The sequence below is a fragment of the Microtus pennsylvanicus genome, chromosome 22, assembly GCF_037038515.1.
Source record: "Microtus pennsylvanicus isolate mMicPen1 chromosome 22, mMicPen1.hap1, whole genome shotgun sequence".
NCBI lineage: Eukaryota > Metazoa > Chordata > Mammalia > Rodentia > Cricetidae > Microtus > Microtus pennsylvanicus.
The window spans coordinates 3,456,983-3,473,476 of record NC_134600.1 but is presented as its reverse complement, the minus strand read 5'-3'; the positions used below and the strand labels follow the sequence as shown (position 1 = coordinate 3,473,476).

Genomic DNA, 16,494 nt, shown 5'->3' with positions numbered 1-16,494 from the left:
ATGCTTCGGCATACGACCTGATTTCAACATGAGCAGACAGGACGGCAGAGGCAGTAGAATGACCCCGAGTGCTCTCATTCCTGTTGTTACACTGTGGGCTCCTGTGTCCTTCAAGGTTTGCCAGTTATTACTTCACCCAGTGTTGGCGTTGCCAGCTAGCGTGGGGGCCAGTCCTTGGTAATATTCGTCAAAAGGTTTATCCTGCAAAATGCCCCAGTAACAGGCAAGGGACAGCGTATCAGTTATAAACAGGCCAAGTCTCGAAGGAGCCAACCATTCTGGGCTGGAATTGAGAAGTTGGAAAATGAGATTGGAGGTGGGTGCAGTAGCCCTGAAAACTCCAGGCTGAGCAGAAGATGCATTAAGTGTCGAGTACTTTATTTTCTCCCCTCAATGAAGGCTGCGGAGCCTTGCTTGGGAATGACCCTGCGCGAACTGCTGGGACGCAACTGCGACAGCGAGGACAGAAGCAGCCACCGTGCGTGTGTGCAGTGGCTTTTGTTCTTGTGGGAGACGCCAGCTATCAGAGTGAAGCAAGGTTGGCTATCGAGTTGTAGCGTGGCGGTTGCCAACAGGAAAGAGGCTGAGGTGAAAACGATGTGGCTTCCTTCACAATATCGCTGGACGCCGGCGCCAGCGCCCTCTCTGCTGTCCCGCAGAAATGCTCGCCGCAAGCGCCTAGTAAAATGTGCAGTACATCATTAAAATTAAACAGAACTCTCATTCTGTCCCCCAGTGGTCCGAGTGGCATTGTGAGTGCCCAGTTAATAAACGCCCTTGGCATCGCTACTGTGCGCTGGCCTTGTTCTCGCCCTTGGTGTATAAACCTGGGTTGCTAACCTTCATTTTGTGCTAGTAACAAGTGACCAACATGGAACCATTTTCTGAGCTGACTGGTGGATGAGAAAACTGGTTTTAACTAATATTGGGGGGAAAAGTTGTTCACGCGTGCGTGGACAGTTTCAGGGTTCTCTAAGATTGCTTTCCACCTGAAATCTGTGAACGGCGTGTTCACTTAAAAGGGCAGTATTGACTTCTGTAGGTTAGTGGCCTGTCAGTGTGTTTGATGACTTTGGAAGCTATCAGAATTTATTTGCAGTTCTACACTGGAGCAGAATGAACCGAATGGCTTCCCAAGGATGCTTCTCATCCCTGGAGCATAAATGCTGTGCTGACAGATGCACTTTCTACTCAAGCCCAAAGCAGGGGTGCCCCCTGCTGGACGATGTGAGAATTTCCCACTGTACAGCGCTAGCCGGGCATTGGAGAGTAGCAAATCTCCACTTTTAACTTTGGGTAGACTGATGTAGATGCAAATAAACGTGACTCATATTTTTATGTCTTGATTAGATTTTCCACTAGACACAAATACGGGTCTCTGAAATAAGGGGAAAACAAACGTTAGGATACTGGGATACATCAAGCTTGAGAAATAACATTCAAGCCTGTCTCTATTCCGTTTCACACGTTTGCCTTTTTCCTTCCGCAGTTCATTGTTTAGTTACTCATTGTTCAGCTTAACTGAATTTATACGTGCGTTTCTTATACATATAAAAAGCAACTAGAAATGAATTTGGCCCATCCAGCGCTCTTCCTCTCCGTCCTCGCCCACGCCCAAACTCCTTAACTCGCGCTGCATCCTCCCTTACTTCCCACTCATTCTCCGCCAACTTTTATCCGTTTTCTCCCCCGACGCTCCATTAAATCATTCTCTCCAAGGTCACCAGAACCTCCTGGTGAAAAACCGTGAAGACCTCGCGGCTTTTCTCATGACTCTCGGGAGCATCAGCCTTGTTCTCATTGCGGTTCCAGGCGCCTGTCTCCTTAGCGCACCGCATCTCTGGCTCTTCTCCCAGAAGCCTTTGCAGGTCTCCGTCACTCTTGCCTCCTGTTACAGGCTGGAGTTTCTCTGGGTTGGAGGTGGGTTCTCGACCCCCTCTTTGCTCTCTCTCTCTCTCTCTGGACGGTAACAGTCTGTACAGATGGCTTTGATTCCTCTCTGTGCGGTCGGCTCACATGCTTCTGTTGCTGGGGTGTCTCTGCTTATCTTTGGATGTTCTCCACTCGCACCCACACTTCATAGTCCCCCACCCACCCACCCACCCACCCAATGAACTCAAGCCAGCCAATTTCGCACTCCCCCTCGTGAGATTCCTACCTGGATGAACTGACAAACCCTGAATTAACCCCGGGCAGGAAACTGGGATTTCCTGAGGGAGATCTTTTCTGATCCAGGTTCAACATGTTGGACCAGCCTCCTGGTCATCCCTGTAAGACCTGACTCTTCTTTTAGCCCCCACCGTTGTGGATTGTCTTTCTTTATCATGTATTTGTTAACCCTCCTCTTTCTTATGTGTTCCTGCCTCTTTTATAGCATGGCACATGGGCCGACTTTTCTAGACATCAAAATGGCCATGACCACTGACTCTTCCAGCCCTCCGTACAGATCCCAGAGTTTTCCTGTACAAGCCTGTGGCCCTCCTTCCCCCATCCCTTCCAGTTCCTTCCCTTGGCATCTCTTCCAGGTTCTACCCTAGCTGCACGGAACCCTGATCCTGTTTGTCCAGGCCATGGGAATGTGATCTGGCTGTCCGCAGAGCCTCAAGAGTGTGTCTTGGAGCTGGGGAGATGGCTCAGCCAGGAAAGCGCATGAGATCTGTAAAAAGCCAGGCCCAGCTGTGGGCACTGATAATCCCAGCACAGGGGAGACTAGAGAACCCTTAGGGTTCGCTGGGTGCCAGTTTAACCAGATACTTGAGAGACACGCCTGCACAGTGCGCACACGTGCAAGTATTTATACTCCCTAGAAGCCCACCCTGTCCTCCACCCTCCTCCCCTCAGTTCGGTCCCAGATCAAGGCCAGTTTGTGTTGTCAACTTTTTTAAAATTAAAACGGAATTACATGATTTTTCCCCTTTCTTCCCCCCCCCCAGTGCCTCCCATGTTAACCCACATATCCCCTTTCAAATTCATGACCTCTTATTCTTTATCATTTTTGCATACAGATTCAGATGTTCATGCAACCAAATCTATAAATGCAACCTGCTGCGTCTGCTTAGTATTGTTGACTTGAGTTTAGATTAGTGCCACTATTTAGGGGACACATCTCCGGAAAAGACTAATTCTCCCTTTCTCAGCAGTTCTTAATTGAGGGCAGCTCTTTATCTAGGGGTGGGGCATCCTACCCTGGGACGTCAACTGCTGTTGCAATTGTTTAGATCTTGTTTAGGCAGCCATACTGCTGAGATTTCACGAGCTGCGCTTCCCTGCGGAATTCGGAAGACACAGTCTTGTAGCAAAACGTTCTGGCTCTCTGCCTCTTACAGTCTTTCCGCCCCCATTCCTCCGTGTTCCCCCAGCCTTCAGGGTAGGCGATACATTGTAGACGTTTCCATTGGAGTCGGCTACTCCAGTCAGTGCTTCCCTGCATTTCGACTAGCTGTGACTTTTAGTAATGGTCTCTGTCTGCTGAGAAAAGAGTGTTCATTGATGAGGGCTGGGAGGGGCCCTTAACTGTGGGTAGTATTTAGAACACAGTTCAGCCTTATACTGGGTTAGGAAAGCCTCCATAGTAGGTTCTCTTTTGAAATCTGTGTGACCTCTGTGACCTTCCCAGCCAAGGGTGGTTGGCTAGATTTGAAGCCAGACCTGATTTCCCTCCTATCTGAGGAGGCCTCAGACCCAATTAAACAGTTGTTGGTCACTGCCAAGATAACAGTACCCGGCTACTGCCCTTGCTATGCTATGCTGACGGTTGTGATTCACAGGCACCACAGCTGGGTAGGGTTGTGAGATTCTTTCCCCCCTTGGCAGCTTACAGCACTTTTTAAGCCTGAGAAGGCTAGTCCTCACGGAGGGACTTTCTGTTGCTTTCAGCTTACTTCCTCTGAATCCCGTGTCGAAACTCTGGGGTTTCTTCAGCAACAGGGTCTTCTGGGAGGCGCCAAGAGCAACAGCTACTGCTGATATTGCTTTGGGAGTTTCTTGGCCTCCCTGGGCAAACACTCGAACAGAGGATTCTCGTGTTCAGTACTGGAGTTTTATTAGAGGGTCTGTGGCTTTTGAGGGGAGCCCCATGCCCCAAGTGACATAACTTCATTTAAACTATAAGCATATATATTTGCATATATATAAAAACTATATATGTAAACACTTATGCATATTATATGTAGCTTTAGGTAAATATAAGATTGTACGGCTTCATATGGCTTTTTCAAACATCCTTAGCATCGGGGCTCACAAGCATGCCGAAGCGGTGGAAGAAGAGGTCAGGGTTGCCTTGTTGATTGTTGATCTATGGCTACAGGAAATATCATCAGGTCTCGTCAGAAACAGCTCCCAATTTTCAGCAGGGGTCACTGAAAGCTTCTCTGATCTTTTGCTTTGTTTTCTTAGTTCATATGTCCAAATTCTACAGAGTATCAGCTGCTGCCATATTAAAGAGTAGAGTGTGAGCATCCTTCCCCGGTGCTTGCTGCTAGCTCCGTTTTCACAGTCTTCTATTCTGGGAAGATATCCGAGGCCCAGATAGAAAGGATTAGGATTAGGGAGGCGTTGGCACGACACGAAACTGAGGAGGTTTTATGAATGCATGGTGTTTTTTTTTCCCCTCCAGGCATATATGTTTATAAAGTTGATTTAAAAATAAAAACAGGTAAGAATGACGGTATTTGACATTTGGGAGAAATGTTTTGACACCTACACACAAGCTAGCAGTAGCGTTCCAGAGAGTCAGCAGGAGCGAGGCCAGGGAGACGTAGGTCCCCTCAGAGAGAGGGCTCAGCTGTGACCTTGCTGTTTCCCATGACTGCGTCTGGCCCTTCTGCTTTTGCCAAGTCCACAGGATGAAGACATTCCCTTCAAAGGTGTCAGTAATATGTGAACTTTGATTTGGGCTCTGGGTTTAAAAATAACAGCTTGAAAGTCCTCGTTTAGGCCAGTTCAGTGGATGCTGTAGAGCAGATGCCGGCACTGGATGAATATAGAGATCTACTCCTTAGTACCAATTAGGGAAATGTTGTTGGGGTTTCCTGTCCTGCCTGGTTCCCTCAGTCATGAAGTCCCAAAGAAGTCACACAGAGGTCTACATTAATCATAAACTGATTGGCCCGTTAGCTCAGGCTTCTTATTAACTCTTATAACTTCCTGCCTAGCTGCTGGCCAGTCAGCATTTATTTAAAACATAATTGACAAAATGCAGAATTGTCCCACAGCAGGAAAAATACCGCAGTTGTGTAGAGAAATGCAGAGTGGTAAAACACATGGCGGGAGAGAGGAGTTATCAAACCCGCATGACTCTGAATGAGCAACTGGAAAGGAAATTTCCTGGACTTCCCACGTTTGGATGGGGTTGGGTAGGGTTGAAAACATTCAACATACACAGACATGTGATACCAGTTTGCATCGAGCGCAGTTGCTGGATGAAGCATCTCTGAGGACCCTTGAGCTAAGCATCAATCTATGGGCACAGCAGAATGCCTTCAGCCATCATTACATTGACGTTTTCCCCTCTAGTCTTGTTTGGTTCTATCCTAGCTCTCTGGGTCATCCAGCCTGGTACTCCAGGCAGACACACGGGTGGACTTACTCTCCTGGCATGGGTTTTAGGCTAGATTGGTTGGGCACTCCCCTAATCTCTAGGCCACCCTTACCCCAGCACATCCCATAGGTAGGACATGCTGTATGTGGAAGGTTCTGTGCCTGGGTTGGCTTTCCACTCCCTCCACTTGAGGTTTTCGTCATCAGAAGATGGCTACTTCAGGCTACATATCCACTGTTGCTAGGAGTCTTAGCTGGGATCATCCTTGTGGATTCCTGGGGGATTCCCTAGCCCTAGGTTTTCACCTGACCCTAAAATGTCCCCCCATTTCCAGTCGTCTCTTCAGTATTCTCCCCCTCCATCCCCCCAAAGCCTTTTCATTGAAGTTCCCATCCCCACCTGCCCTCAGTCCACTCACGAAATCTCTTCTATTTCCCCTCCCCAGGGAGACCCAGGAGTGGCCCTAGGAATCCTTCTTGTTACCTAGTCTCTCTGGGTCTTTGCTCTGTGCACAATTATCTTTTATTGTGCAGTTAATATTCACTTATGACTGAGTACATGCCATGTGTGTCTTTCTCGGTCCGAGTTACCTCACTCAGGATAGATTTTCTACTTCCATCCATTTGCCTTCAGGTTTCCGGGTGTCCTTGTTTTTAACATCTGAGTAACGCTCCATCGTGTAAATGGACCACATTTCCTTTATCCATTCTTCAGTTGAGGGGCATCTGGGTTGTTTCCAGGCTCTGGCTGTGACAAATAAAGCTGCTGTGCACATAGCTGAACAAGCGTCCTTGTGGTATGATTGAGCATCCTTTGGGTATATGACTAAGAGCAGTATAGTTTGGTCTTGAGGTAGACTGAGTCCTGGTTTTCTGAGAAACTCCCACACTGACTGTACAAATTTGCACTCCCACCAGCAATGGAGGAGTGTCCTCCTTGTTCCACATCCTCTCCAGCAATGGAGGAGTGTTCCCCTTGCTCCATATCCTCTCCAGCGATGGAGGAGTATCCTCCTTGCTCCACATCCTCTCCAGCATGAGCTGTCACTTGTGATTTTTATCTTAGCCATTCTACGAGGTATACGATGGAATCTCTGCTTCCAGTTGTCATGTCCAATGGTCCCTTTGTCAAAATGGTGGCAAGGATTCTCCGGACACGGATCCTTGGGGGCCCCGACACCCCTAAGGCTTTTTCAGAGTTTTCAAGTTACGCTCAAGGTTTTCCATTATTCACTGGTGTTGAAGCAATTTTGTTGACGTTTTCTGTCAGTGGATTAGGCTTGCAGTCATTGCCCGTGGCAGACAGATGGCCTTTCAAACGCTGCGCCCTCGAAGGAGCCCATGGCAGGAAATCTACAGAAGGAAAACAGTTCTGTCACAGACAACGAAGCTCACCATCGACTTCTTTTGTGGACAGACTGCTTGGGTTCATTTTTACTTTCTCCCCTGTTTTAAAAGAAACGGCCACTTCAAAATGTTTATTCCATGAACAAGCAGCCCTTCCGTGTGTTGCACAATTCTACAGCCTTGAAGTGACAAGATAATAGGCTCTCGGGGGTGGGGGAGGGTGCCTCATCCTGTGGAATCCGAGGAAAGCGTCCACATTAGCGCAGGTGCGTCTTAAAACAGTATGCGTCTTTTCCAAGACAAAGAAGTGTTGAAATCCTGGCTTCACTTTTGGGAACATCTCATTCCCAGTCCTCCCCAAATCCTGTGTGTCGCTGCCTGCCAGACTGCTTTCAAGTTTCAAGGTTCATCATTCCTGGGGTTCTGGTTTCTCTCAAATTATGTTAGCTGCCATCTTTGGCAATCGGCTTGCACGGGCAGGAGGAGGTAATTCGGGCTCCTGGCTGCTGCGAGGAGAAATCACGTCTGATAAATAGCAATGAACCCTCGCCTTAGCAGCAATCCCTGAGTCTTTAGCTAGCGTCAATCAGTACTCTAGGATCCGAGGAAGAACGATTGGGAGATTGAGGCTATCCTGGACTATACAGCAAACCCAAGGACACGCAGGGCTTTGTACCAAGACCCTGTCTCAACACATTGATAAATGCTTCCAAACTCCATACCTATATTGGAGAGAAAGGCCAGAATTCGAAAGTATCAGCATAAAGACTGTGTGTGTCATGGGCAGACCACATTTATCGAGAAGCAGCAGGAATGTTAGAAGTGATATAATGATATAATGCCCTGATATGCCCATAATTTCCTCACATTTTAGGAAGTGGGACTCTTACAATTGACGAAGAAGCATTGCATCACTTGCCAAAGCAATGAAGCCAACATAGAAGGGAGACCTCCAACAGCAGGCTACTAATCAATAATCAATAACCCAGTGGTGCCAGGGTGGGATTCCCCCGTGGGAGGTGTTGGTCAGGGAGACTTCAGAGGTCCCCCGATAGTACAGGCTCCTGTCAGTCTGCTTGTTGTTAGCAGGAGCCAGAGGACAGACCCCACTGCTAATGACACCACACAGCTCAGTTGTAAGATACAGAGGGAGCAGACTGGCCCGGAGCTGGAAATGTCCTCTCTTGATGTGGGCTTCCCCTCTGTATGCTGTGAATACCATTGGTTAATAAAGAAACTGTCTTGAGCCTATAGCGGAGCAGGGCAGAACAGAGCTAGGTGGGGAAAACTAAACTGAATGCTGGGAGAAGAAGGTGGAGTCAGGAGAAGCCATGGAGCTGCCGCCAGAGACAGACATGTTGGAACCTTGTCGATAGGCCTTGAGCCTTGTGGTAAAATATAAAATACTGGAAATGGGTTAATACTAGCTGTAAGAGCTAGCTAGCAATACACTTAAGAGATTGGCCAAGCAGTGATTTAAATAACGTAGTTTCTATGTGATTATTTTGGGAGTCTGGTCAGCTGGGGAAACAAGCAAGCGGTCTCCCTTCCTGCTACACTCTCTTCTAGTTAACTTTCAAAGTGCGAGAAGATTCGATAATGGCAGGTGGAAGAGAAAAGGCATTAATGGTCTCACCCAGCTGCGAACCCTGTGAATTATAAAACTCACCTTCCGGGCATGATGTGGTCATACAGAATAGAGGAGCGCAAGCTCTGAGACCCGACCTGCAGACGGAATCCCACAAGGAGTACGGAAACCTGCAAACGCAGTCAACAGCCCATGCATGAGGAGGCCATAGGCCTGAGCGGGGAGCTTGCTAATGTTGCTTAACAAAATCGACAGAGCACACGATTTTCCCTGATTGTCTGTGTTTACACCCATAGATAAAAGCTGCTCTCAGCCCTAACCAGTGAGTCTTCCTTTTCCGTGAATGGTAGTCAATGTGGAGACTGTCTCTATCCAAGACACTGAGAATAAAGGGTTGTTGAGGATTCAGCCCTCAATGATAGGCTAAGATTCAGAGGACACTGGGAAATATTGGGTAGAAGGAATATGAGAGCTAGGATATATGGAGATAATAATTTCAAAATGCTGTCATCCAGGCACAACACGACCATTGCAATCACAAACCCACACAGCGTAGAGATAGCTTCATTGTGTGGCTGTGTACGTGGAAGGGTCTTTCCATTCCCAGAGTTCTCGTTGGCTGCTTTACATATTTGTGGTGCACTCTGGGACAGCCTGCACATTTCCTTCCCATGTGGCAGAGGCACTGGACACCCCGTCTTCCTTTGCGCTCGTGAACTGGCACCGCAAGGGAGGTGCAGTTCATGGGAAAGGGGGCGTGGGCGAGCCATGCATGCCTTCGGATAGCGACTCTGCCAGATTGCAGCTGAAGCTATCCTCAAACACTAGAGTAGACTGATTTTTGCTAAGAGAGGTAGGAAAAACAAAATTCCTAAGTATCCTCTGAAAGATTACGAAACACAGACTAACTGAGGATTTATATTTAGAATTCCGGTTACCTCGATGCATGCAGTATCATGAGATTAAAGACACGTGACGTCATGCTTAGAATACTCAGTTTTCAAGTCATCTTGGCTACCGTGTCCTGATAGAATTTTACTGACACTCATCCGCTTGTGAATCCCAACCTTATATTAGTGAATGAGAGAGCAGGAAGGCATCCTAAGGACTAACGTTGTTACAGTGACTCAAAGTGGAAAAGCTGTGATACGGTAGCCACGTCTACAGTCCAAATGCTGCTGGGTATTTCCCTATTTTTAGGCAATGTACTTTAATTGCAATCAGTATAGTTAAAGGTACTTAACCAGGAATGTCTAATTTTGTTTTTCGATACGCATTACCTGCCATTAGTTTTTAGCTTCAGCTTCTTATAATGATCTGTTGTGATTGCCCGTGTTTCCAACGGTCACTTTCTCAGGATGTTGGACTTGCTGTGCAGCCTTATATTCAGAAGCCAAATAGGGTGAAGATGAGCGGGGCGAGCCTCTCACAGCTGTTCTCTGTGTCCCCGTCAATGCTGCTCTCACGCTCCTTTGGACTAAAGTGGCTTCCTTTCCCCCTCTGAGCTGTGACTTCTCACCAGCTTTCTGACAGAAGAGGAAGCGGCTGCTTGACATTTCTCTCAAGTTGAGCATTCTGGGGTCAAACGGTGCCTTAATTTTGCATTCTATGCCGTGACAATCCCAGATCATTTTAGTGTAGCAGGAAGCATTTCGATTTATAAGCCACTAAGAAAATAAATTCTCTAGCCTTCACTTTCTCTTCTTCCTCCAAAAGCCCTGTCTGAAAAGGATAGAATCAAAACATTCTTTGAAATGCCTCATTGGTTGTACCTTAACTATATATTCTACAAGACTCTTTTGCCTGAGACAGTTTGGAGGAGATGCTCCAAGGACAGAGATGTTGGAAGGAAGGAGATCTGGTCTGAGCTGGTTGTTGTTTGTGACGGGGTGGAGAAAGGCGCAGCCAGCTGGTTAGGGGAAATGGCTGAGCCCCAAATGGGAGAAATCACCTAAGAGACTTGCCTGAATGGGGGTCCTTAGCAGGACACATCAGCTCTGTACAGTTTTCTAGAATAAGAAACTGAATTTCTCTTCTGCCTCTGGTGTCTCACATGGGAAGATCCAAAGGGAAAAAGTCAGTGTGTGCTTCCTTGAACCACAGAACAGAAACCCTAATCCTATCTTCTTGAAACAATGAAACCCAAGCTTCATTAGCTAGTCATTTAATAATTGTTTGTTTTCTTCTGCCAGTGCCTGTCATCGCCTGGGCTGTCGGGAGATGATGTGGGTCTGTCCTTGTCCACTGGTACAAACTGTTTTCCCCAACTGGCCATTGTTTTCTAGAGAGACTGGCTTCTGTTCACCAGAGCTGGCACAGGCTGGCCTTCAGGCTTGGATGCCACTTCCCAGAACGGGTGCCCTGGCAGTGGGCTGATTAAAAATGCGTGTCATAAGCCGCTGTGGGAATGGGCGTGAGAGCGTGTTTGGCATTCGCACCACCGAGACCGATAGCTGTGTGTGCTTCATTTTTCTCTTATGTGACTGCAAAGTGTGCCAGCTTGCTTTAAAAATGTCTGATGATCGTTTCGAGCCTGAGCCTAAAGGGTTGTAAGCAAAACTGGAAATAATCTCCCATGTAGTCACATCATTAATAAAGCGTGTTTATAAAGGAATTTTTCCAGTTTTAAAAAACGCTATCCATATACACAGCCTTGCAAAACAGTCGCTTGCAGGTGCATTTTAAGTATGCCCCTCAAGTCTCTATTGCAAGATAGTTGCGAGTTATTTATGGTGGCCGTAGGGGAGCCTAACTGCTTTTGAGATCATTTTATAGCAGTTTATTGGTGATCATTAAATTGCAAACAGCTTTTCAACCTGGGTTCTTCAATCTTCAAGCTGCCAAGAAGGCCCCAAGTCATTCTCAGTTCCTTCGCAGGACATAAAAGCCCACAGTGCAGTTGGTGGGAGGCTCTCTGACAGGGCCCCCACCTGGGTCTTCTCGCTGTATCCTGCATCCCTGGCCCCTCGTCTCCTCTGTAGATTCTGTTAGTGCCCTGTGGGCGGTCATGTTCTTCTGTCTCTGTTGTGGCGTGGACAGCCGTTGAACAGGTGGCTTCACTGTGTGATTGTGTAAATGGAAGAGTGTATGATTTGTGCTTGAAAGAGGCCGTACCTTGTAGTGGCGATGACCACAGACCTTTGAACAAGCTGTAGATCCACCACCGAGGGGCTGCGTGACTCTGGAAAAGGTGGTCCCTCTGGCGCTGTCTTATAATAGGTAATCTGGAGTTCATGAACATATCTGTCACCTGGAGTGTGTGACAACTGAATGATTCTGCCCAGAATAGAATATTCCCTGCACAGAGTAGGACCTTTGTGTGTTCTGTTATCTTTACTTAATAATTGCATTTTACCGGTTTTATAAGTGGCTTCAATATTCAGGGTCTTGGGGGCAGGGGTGCTTTGTCCAGCATTCTGTTAAGAGAATTATCCAGTTCCAGGAATGTTGTGAATATGTTCCCCTCAGGGAATGAGTCTCTGACTGTGTGGGAAGAGGCACGGGGCCTGGAGGGAAAGACAAGACTTTGGGTGGCTGTGACCTTGTGCCCGAATGGAAGCTCACCACGCTCAGACTCCCTTCTCCTCACACGGAGGTTTCATCTCCACAGCCTCCGAGTTTGCTTCTAAAACCCTAGGCCATGGTTTGGGCCACTGAAGGCAGTCCATTTTAACACAAAGAGTACTCACAGGGCAGCCGGTTCATAGGAGAGGTTGAGGGGGAACTTAACCGTCTCTACAACAGGTTAGGATCAGCAACTAATTTTACGGATTTTGAGAAATTAAATATTCTAAGGCATTTTCTTAGCAGGTAGTCTATACACGTTAAGAAGATGACATTCATAAAATTAAAGAAAGGTTGCCTTTCATCGCAGATTGCTTGCTCTAATAGGCTATTATCCCCTCTCTGAGTGAGCCCGAGCTGGATAGAATGCTCCAGCAGTCATTACTGCCCCCACACTCTCCCATATCATCCCTCACCATTCCGGGGTCGCGCTTGCCTACGCTGCTATGGGAAAGGGAGAAGGGGGAGGTTACTTCCTCTTTGATCTGTGCACCACAGAAACACTCCCTCTTCTGCACACTTCTGTAGCCCTTCAGGCCCTGAGCAGATAGGGGGCATCCACTTAAACACTGTAATAATAAACTCATTTCAAAAAATAAAACTGTAGGTCCTGCTTTCTTCTGACACATTGACGCAAATGGCAACCAGCATGTCCTAGAAACCTCTCTGTGCTTTTTATTTTGATGGACGTGCGGTGCCTTGAGAAACGTCTGTCCCTTATGAGACGGGAACATTGCCCTCAGTATGCAGAAGCGCACAGAAGGGATGCCTGTAGGTCACAAGACACCAACAGGAGCTGGCAGCGATAACCCGATCGGTTAAAAGCCAGCCCAGCAGGCACGAGACTGCGTGCGTGCGTGCGTGCGTGCGTGCGTGCGTGCGTGTGTGTGTGTGTGTGTGTGTGTGTGTGTGTGTGCGTTCCATCGCGGGATGCTTCGCTTTGTGCTGTTTAATCTGACAAGCCAGTTTGCTTTTCAGTTTTATGGAAGAACATCTCTCCTCATCTTCTCCTAGAAATCTTGGCCTGACTAGGCAGGAACTTTAAAGGTGAGCAAAGTCTCCGACTATGGTTGGAAGGTTCAAGGGCCCTCTGTGTCCACACGAAGTCTCCCCTACAGGAATCCCAAGGAGCAGCCGATGCAGGGAGCTGGGGGGGCGGGTTAGGTTTGAGATTCTAGAATCCAAGAGCCAATCCCTCCAATCACGGTGGAAAATAAATGCGGATATAACCCCGGAGAAAGAAGCGCAAAGGTCTGGGTCTCTTGCATCCTTCATCAGCATCCGGACAAGAAAGGGAGCAGCCTTGCTGCGCGAGCCCGGTCCCTAACCTTCTTCTTTTCTGTGTCCACCTGTCTGCAGGGACAAGGAGACCTGCTGAAGAATGCCAAGAACGAGGCTATAGAGAACATGAAGCAGATCCAGCTGGCCTGTTTGTCCTGTGGCCTGAGTAAAGGCCCTGGCGCTGGCCCCGAGGCCAAGGGCAAGCGCAGCCTGGAAGCCATAGAGGAGAAGGAGAGCGGCGAGGAGAATGGGAAGCTGTGACCGAGGCCGGGCGCATGCGCACCACAAGGACTCCGCTGTCTCATTCTTGCCTTTTCGTTTTGTTTTTACATTTCTTCAGACGTTCACAGAGATGATGCCCTCCGTGGGGTGCTGTACATAAACATATATTTTCACAGTGCCAGCATTTTTCTGTAGTTAATTTATCTAAGCTGAAATTGATCGTAGCGGTGTTGTAAACGCTGAGCTGTGTGAGTAGACCCGTGTGTGTGGCTGCCTGTGTGCACGTGCGTGTGTGTGTGCACGTGCGTGTGTGTGTGCACGTGCGTGCGTGCTGACGTGCGTGTGTGTGAGTATATCTATGTGTGACTGTCTGCGCATGTGCACATGCGTGCATGCGTGTTTGTGCCTATGTGTGGCTGCCTTGCACACGTGCGTGTGTGCGTGCGTAAGAGAGAGAGAGAAAAGTTATGTTAAAATATATTCTGTCGCAGTATTGGTTTTAGTAAGTTATTCTTTATGATCATCTGGAGACAGTTGATAATCTAAAATAATAGTGAGCACTTAGTGTAACCCATCGCTCTGGTTAGTTTTAGCTCTGTCTTTGAGATTTAATTAATTTGGGGATTTTTAGCACAGCTTATTACTGAAGAAAGCCAAACGTATCAAAGCAAGGATGTTTTATAGATTTTAAATACAATTTTAAAAAATGGCAGTAGAAATTAAAGCAGATAAATCAATTTTCAAATCAGAATTCTGGGCAGACGAACTCACTTCTTCGTTCAGCAAAGTCTTTAAAATATTTATTAAATGAAATTGAATTTAGGATTTAGTCTCTGTAGATGTTTACTAAGCATGTGGCTTTGGTTGAAAAGCTGACCACAGCGAATCGGTAGCCACCAGGCGGGACTCTGAGACGCACCCAGCATCTGCGGTGATGGGACCGGTGAAGGGACAGTAATGGAGTCAGGTGTGATATTTCCAGGTTTGCCGGGCGGGAGCGCGGCGTTCATTCGCTGTGATGGAAGCAGGCAGATGCGCGTGTTTGGCCAGGATTGGATTGAGTATCGGGTACTAAATTTAAATATAAAGACATTGTGCAAACAGTATCCTTTTGTCATGTTGAGCGGACATAAATTCTGTAAGTCAGACATCATCTTTATGACGATGTGATAGCTAATTCAATGGCATGCATGGGATAATCGTAACACATACAGTGAAACTCATAAAGAAGGAAGTGGCTGATGAGGGTACATTTATAATTATATCTAGATAATTTCACCCTAATGTCTTCATAAACCTTTTAAATGTAATGTTCATTCATCACCACCAACAGAACTAGATGTTCTATGGTTATGAAAGAATATATTTATTTAAAACATTGCTTTTATTTTGAAAAGCTTCTTAATTAATTTGATTGACAAATATGCTAATTTGGGGGAGCCTAGAGAAGATAATTGTTGAAATTTTGCAAATATGAACATCCTCTATAGCTACTGTGTTATTTCTGACTTCTTAATACTACTATGTTCTTGTCGCACATTGCCGAAAGAGTAAAGATATCAAAACATGGATTTTTTTTGTTCTCCTTTCTTGTGAATTTATTGAAAACGCGAAGTTCTTGTTACGTGAAAATGTTAGCAGGTAGACTGTTTCCACAGACCAGTCATGATAAAATCTCTCACTGGGCTGAAACCAGGCACTTGGGGAGGTGGCTGGGTTCATCTGAGGACCAAGTTCTGAGTGCTGTGGCCGCCTGAGAGAATCTCTCTGCTGTCTGTTACACTTGGCCTGCCGTGAGAGGGATAAGAGGGAGAGCCGTGTGATTCTGTACCATGAAAGATAAATACTACCGACAGAGACGGGATCAGCCAGCTGGACCTTTCTCGGCGTCTCCAATCCTGTTTGGATCAATCCATGCCTTGCAGGTAATAAAGTTGGGTGGCAAAAACACAGAATACTTATATTTTCTTTGCTTTGCTTTGGGGGATCAAACCTAGTTCATCCCGTTCATCCCTAAGCTCCATTCATACTTAGCATCTGTCTCCGTCTTCCTGAGAACATGCTGGCGATTCCGTGCCTGTGATATTCTTTGAGCTGTTGCCAATACCTTTTTATCCATTCCCTGGGGACCTCTGCTAGTGAGGAAGTAGGGCACAGTTCAGGAAGGAACGTTCTAGCTGCCAAGAGGATGATGCCCTTGTGGCAGTATTGCCTTTGAGTAGACCGAAAAGCACCGGGGCACACAAGCTTTGTGGGTACTCACGCGGCACGTTTTCTACTGCGTACAAATGTCTGTCTCCGTCATAGCCTTGAACCGCCATACAGAAAACCACTTTTACCTTGGTATCTCATACTAACCTGTAGTGTTAGGACAAATATTTAGAATGCAGCTCCAGGATTATATTGGGGCAGTAACATGGCAGTGGAAGGTTCTCCTTCCAGATCTGTGACATCACTAGCCCTACCTGGGTATTTAGCCAGATTTTCAGGACCAGGCTTGCTTTCCCTCATGCCGAATGGGTATTAAGCCCTGTCGAGAGCTGATGGCTGCTTCTAATCATGCTATGGTGGTCATTGTGGCTCATAGGCATCATAGCTGGTTAGGACTGATGGGTTAGCCCCTCCTGTGGAAGCTTGCATGTCTCCTTCTAGTCAATGAAAGCTAGTCCTCATGGAAGAAGGAGGCGTTTAGGTCTATCCAAGCTCAGGGGTATTGGGCCCTGGGTCTGACGTGCATGGTGTTTTCACCAATGGGTACTTACCTTCCACCTCTGTGGGGGCAACCGCGGCCAATAGAAACAGCTTGTGTTTTGGGGAATCTCTTGGGCAGCCCTGACCAACAAATCACAAGAGAGCTTCTTCTCGCACCTGGTGTTGGGGCTTTTGTTAGATGGTCTTTGGTTCTTGGATCATTGCCAGGCAAGATGGGAAAATTTCATTTCAACTATGTATGT

General features: G+C 47.1%; 1 protein-coding gene across 1 annotated transcript in view; it reads left to right on the top strand.

Annotated features, from left to right (window-relative positions):
- Positions 1-15,111, top strand: part of Plcl1 (phospholipase C like 1 (inactive)) — a 269,564-nt gene extending 254,453 nt beyond the window's left edge. Inside the window, exon 6 of the mRNA XM_075956000.1 lies at positions 13,397-15,111. Within this exon, the coding sequence (XP_075812115.1) occupies positions 13,397-13,579 (183 nt within the window). The 3' untranslated portion in view covers positions 13,580-15,111. The remainder of the gene's footprint in view (positions 1-13,396) is intronic.
- Positions 15,112-16,494: the final 1,383 nt, after the last annotated feature.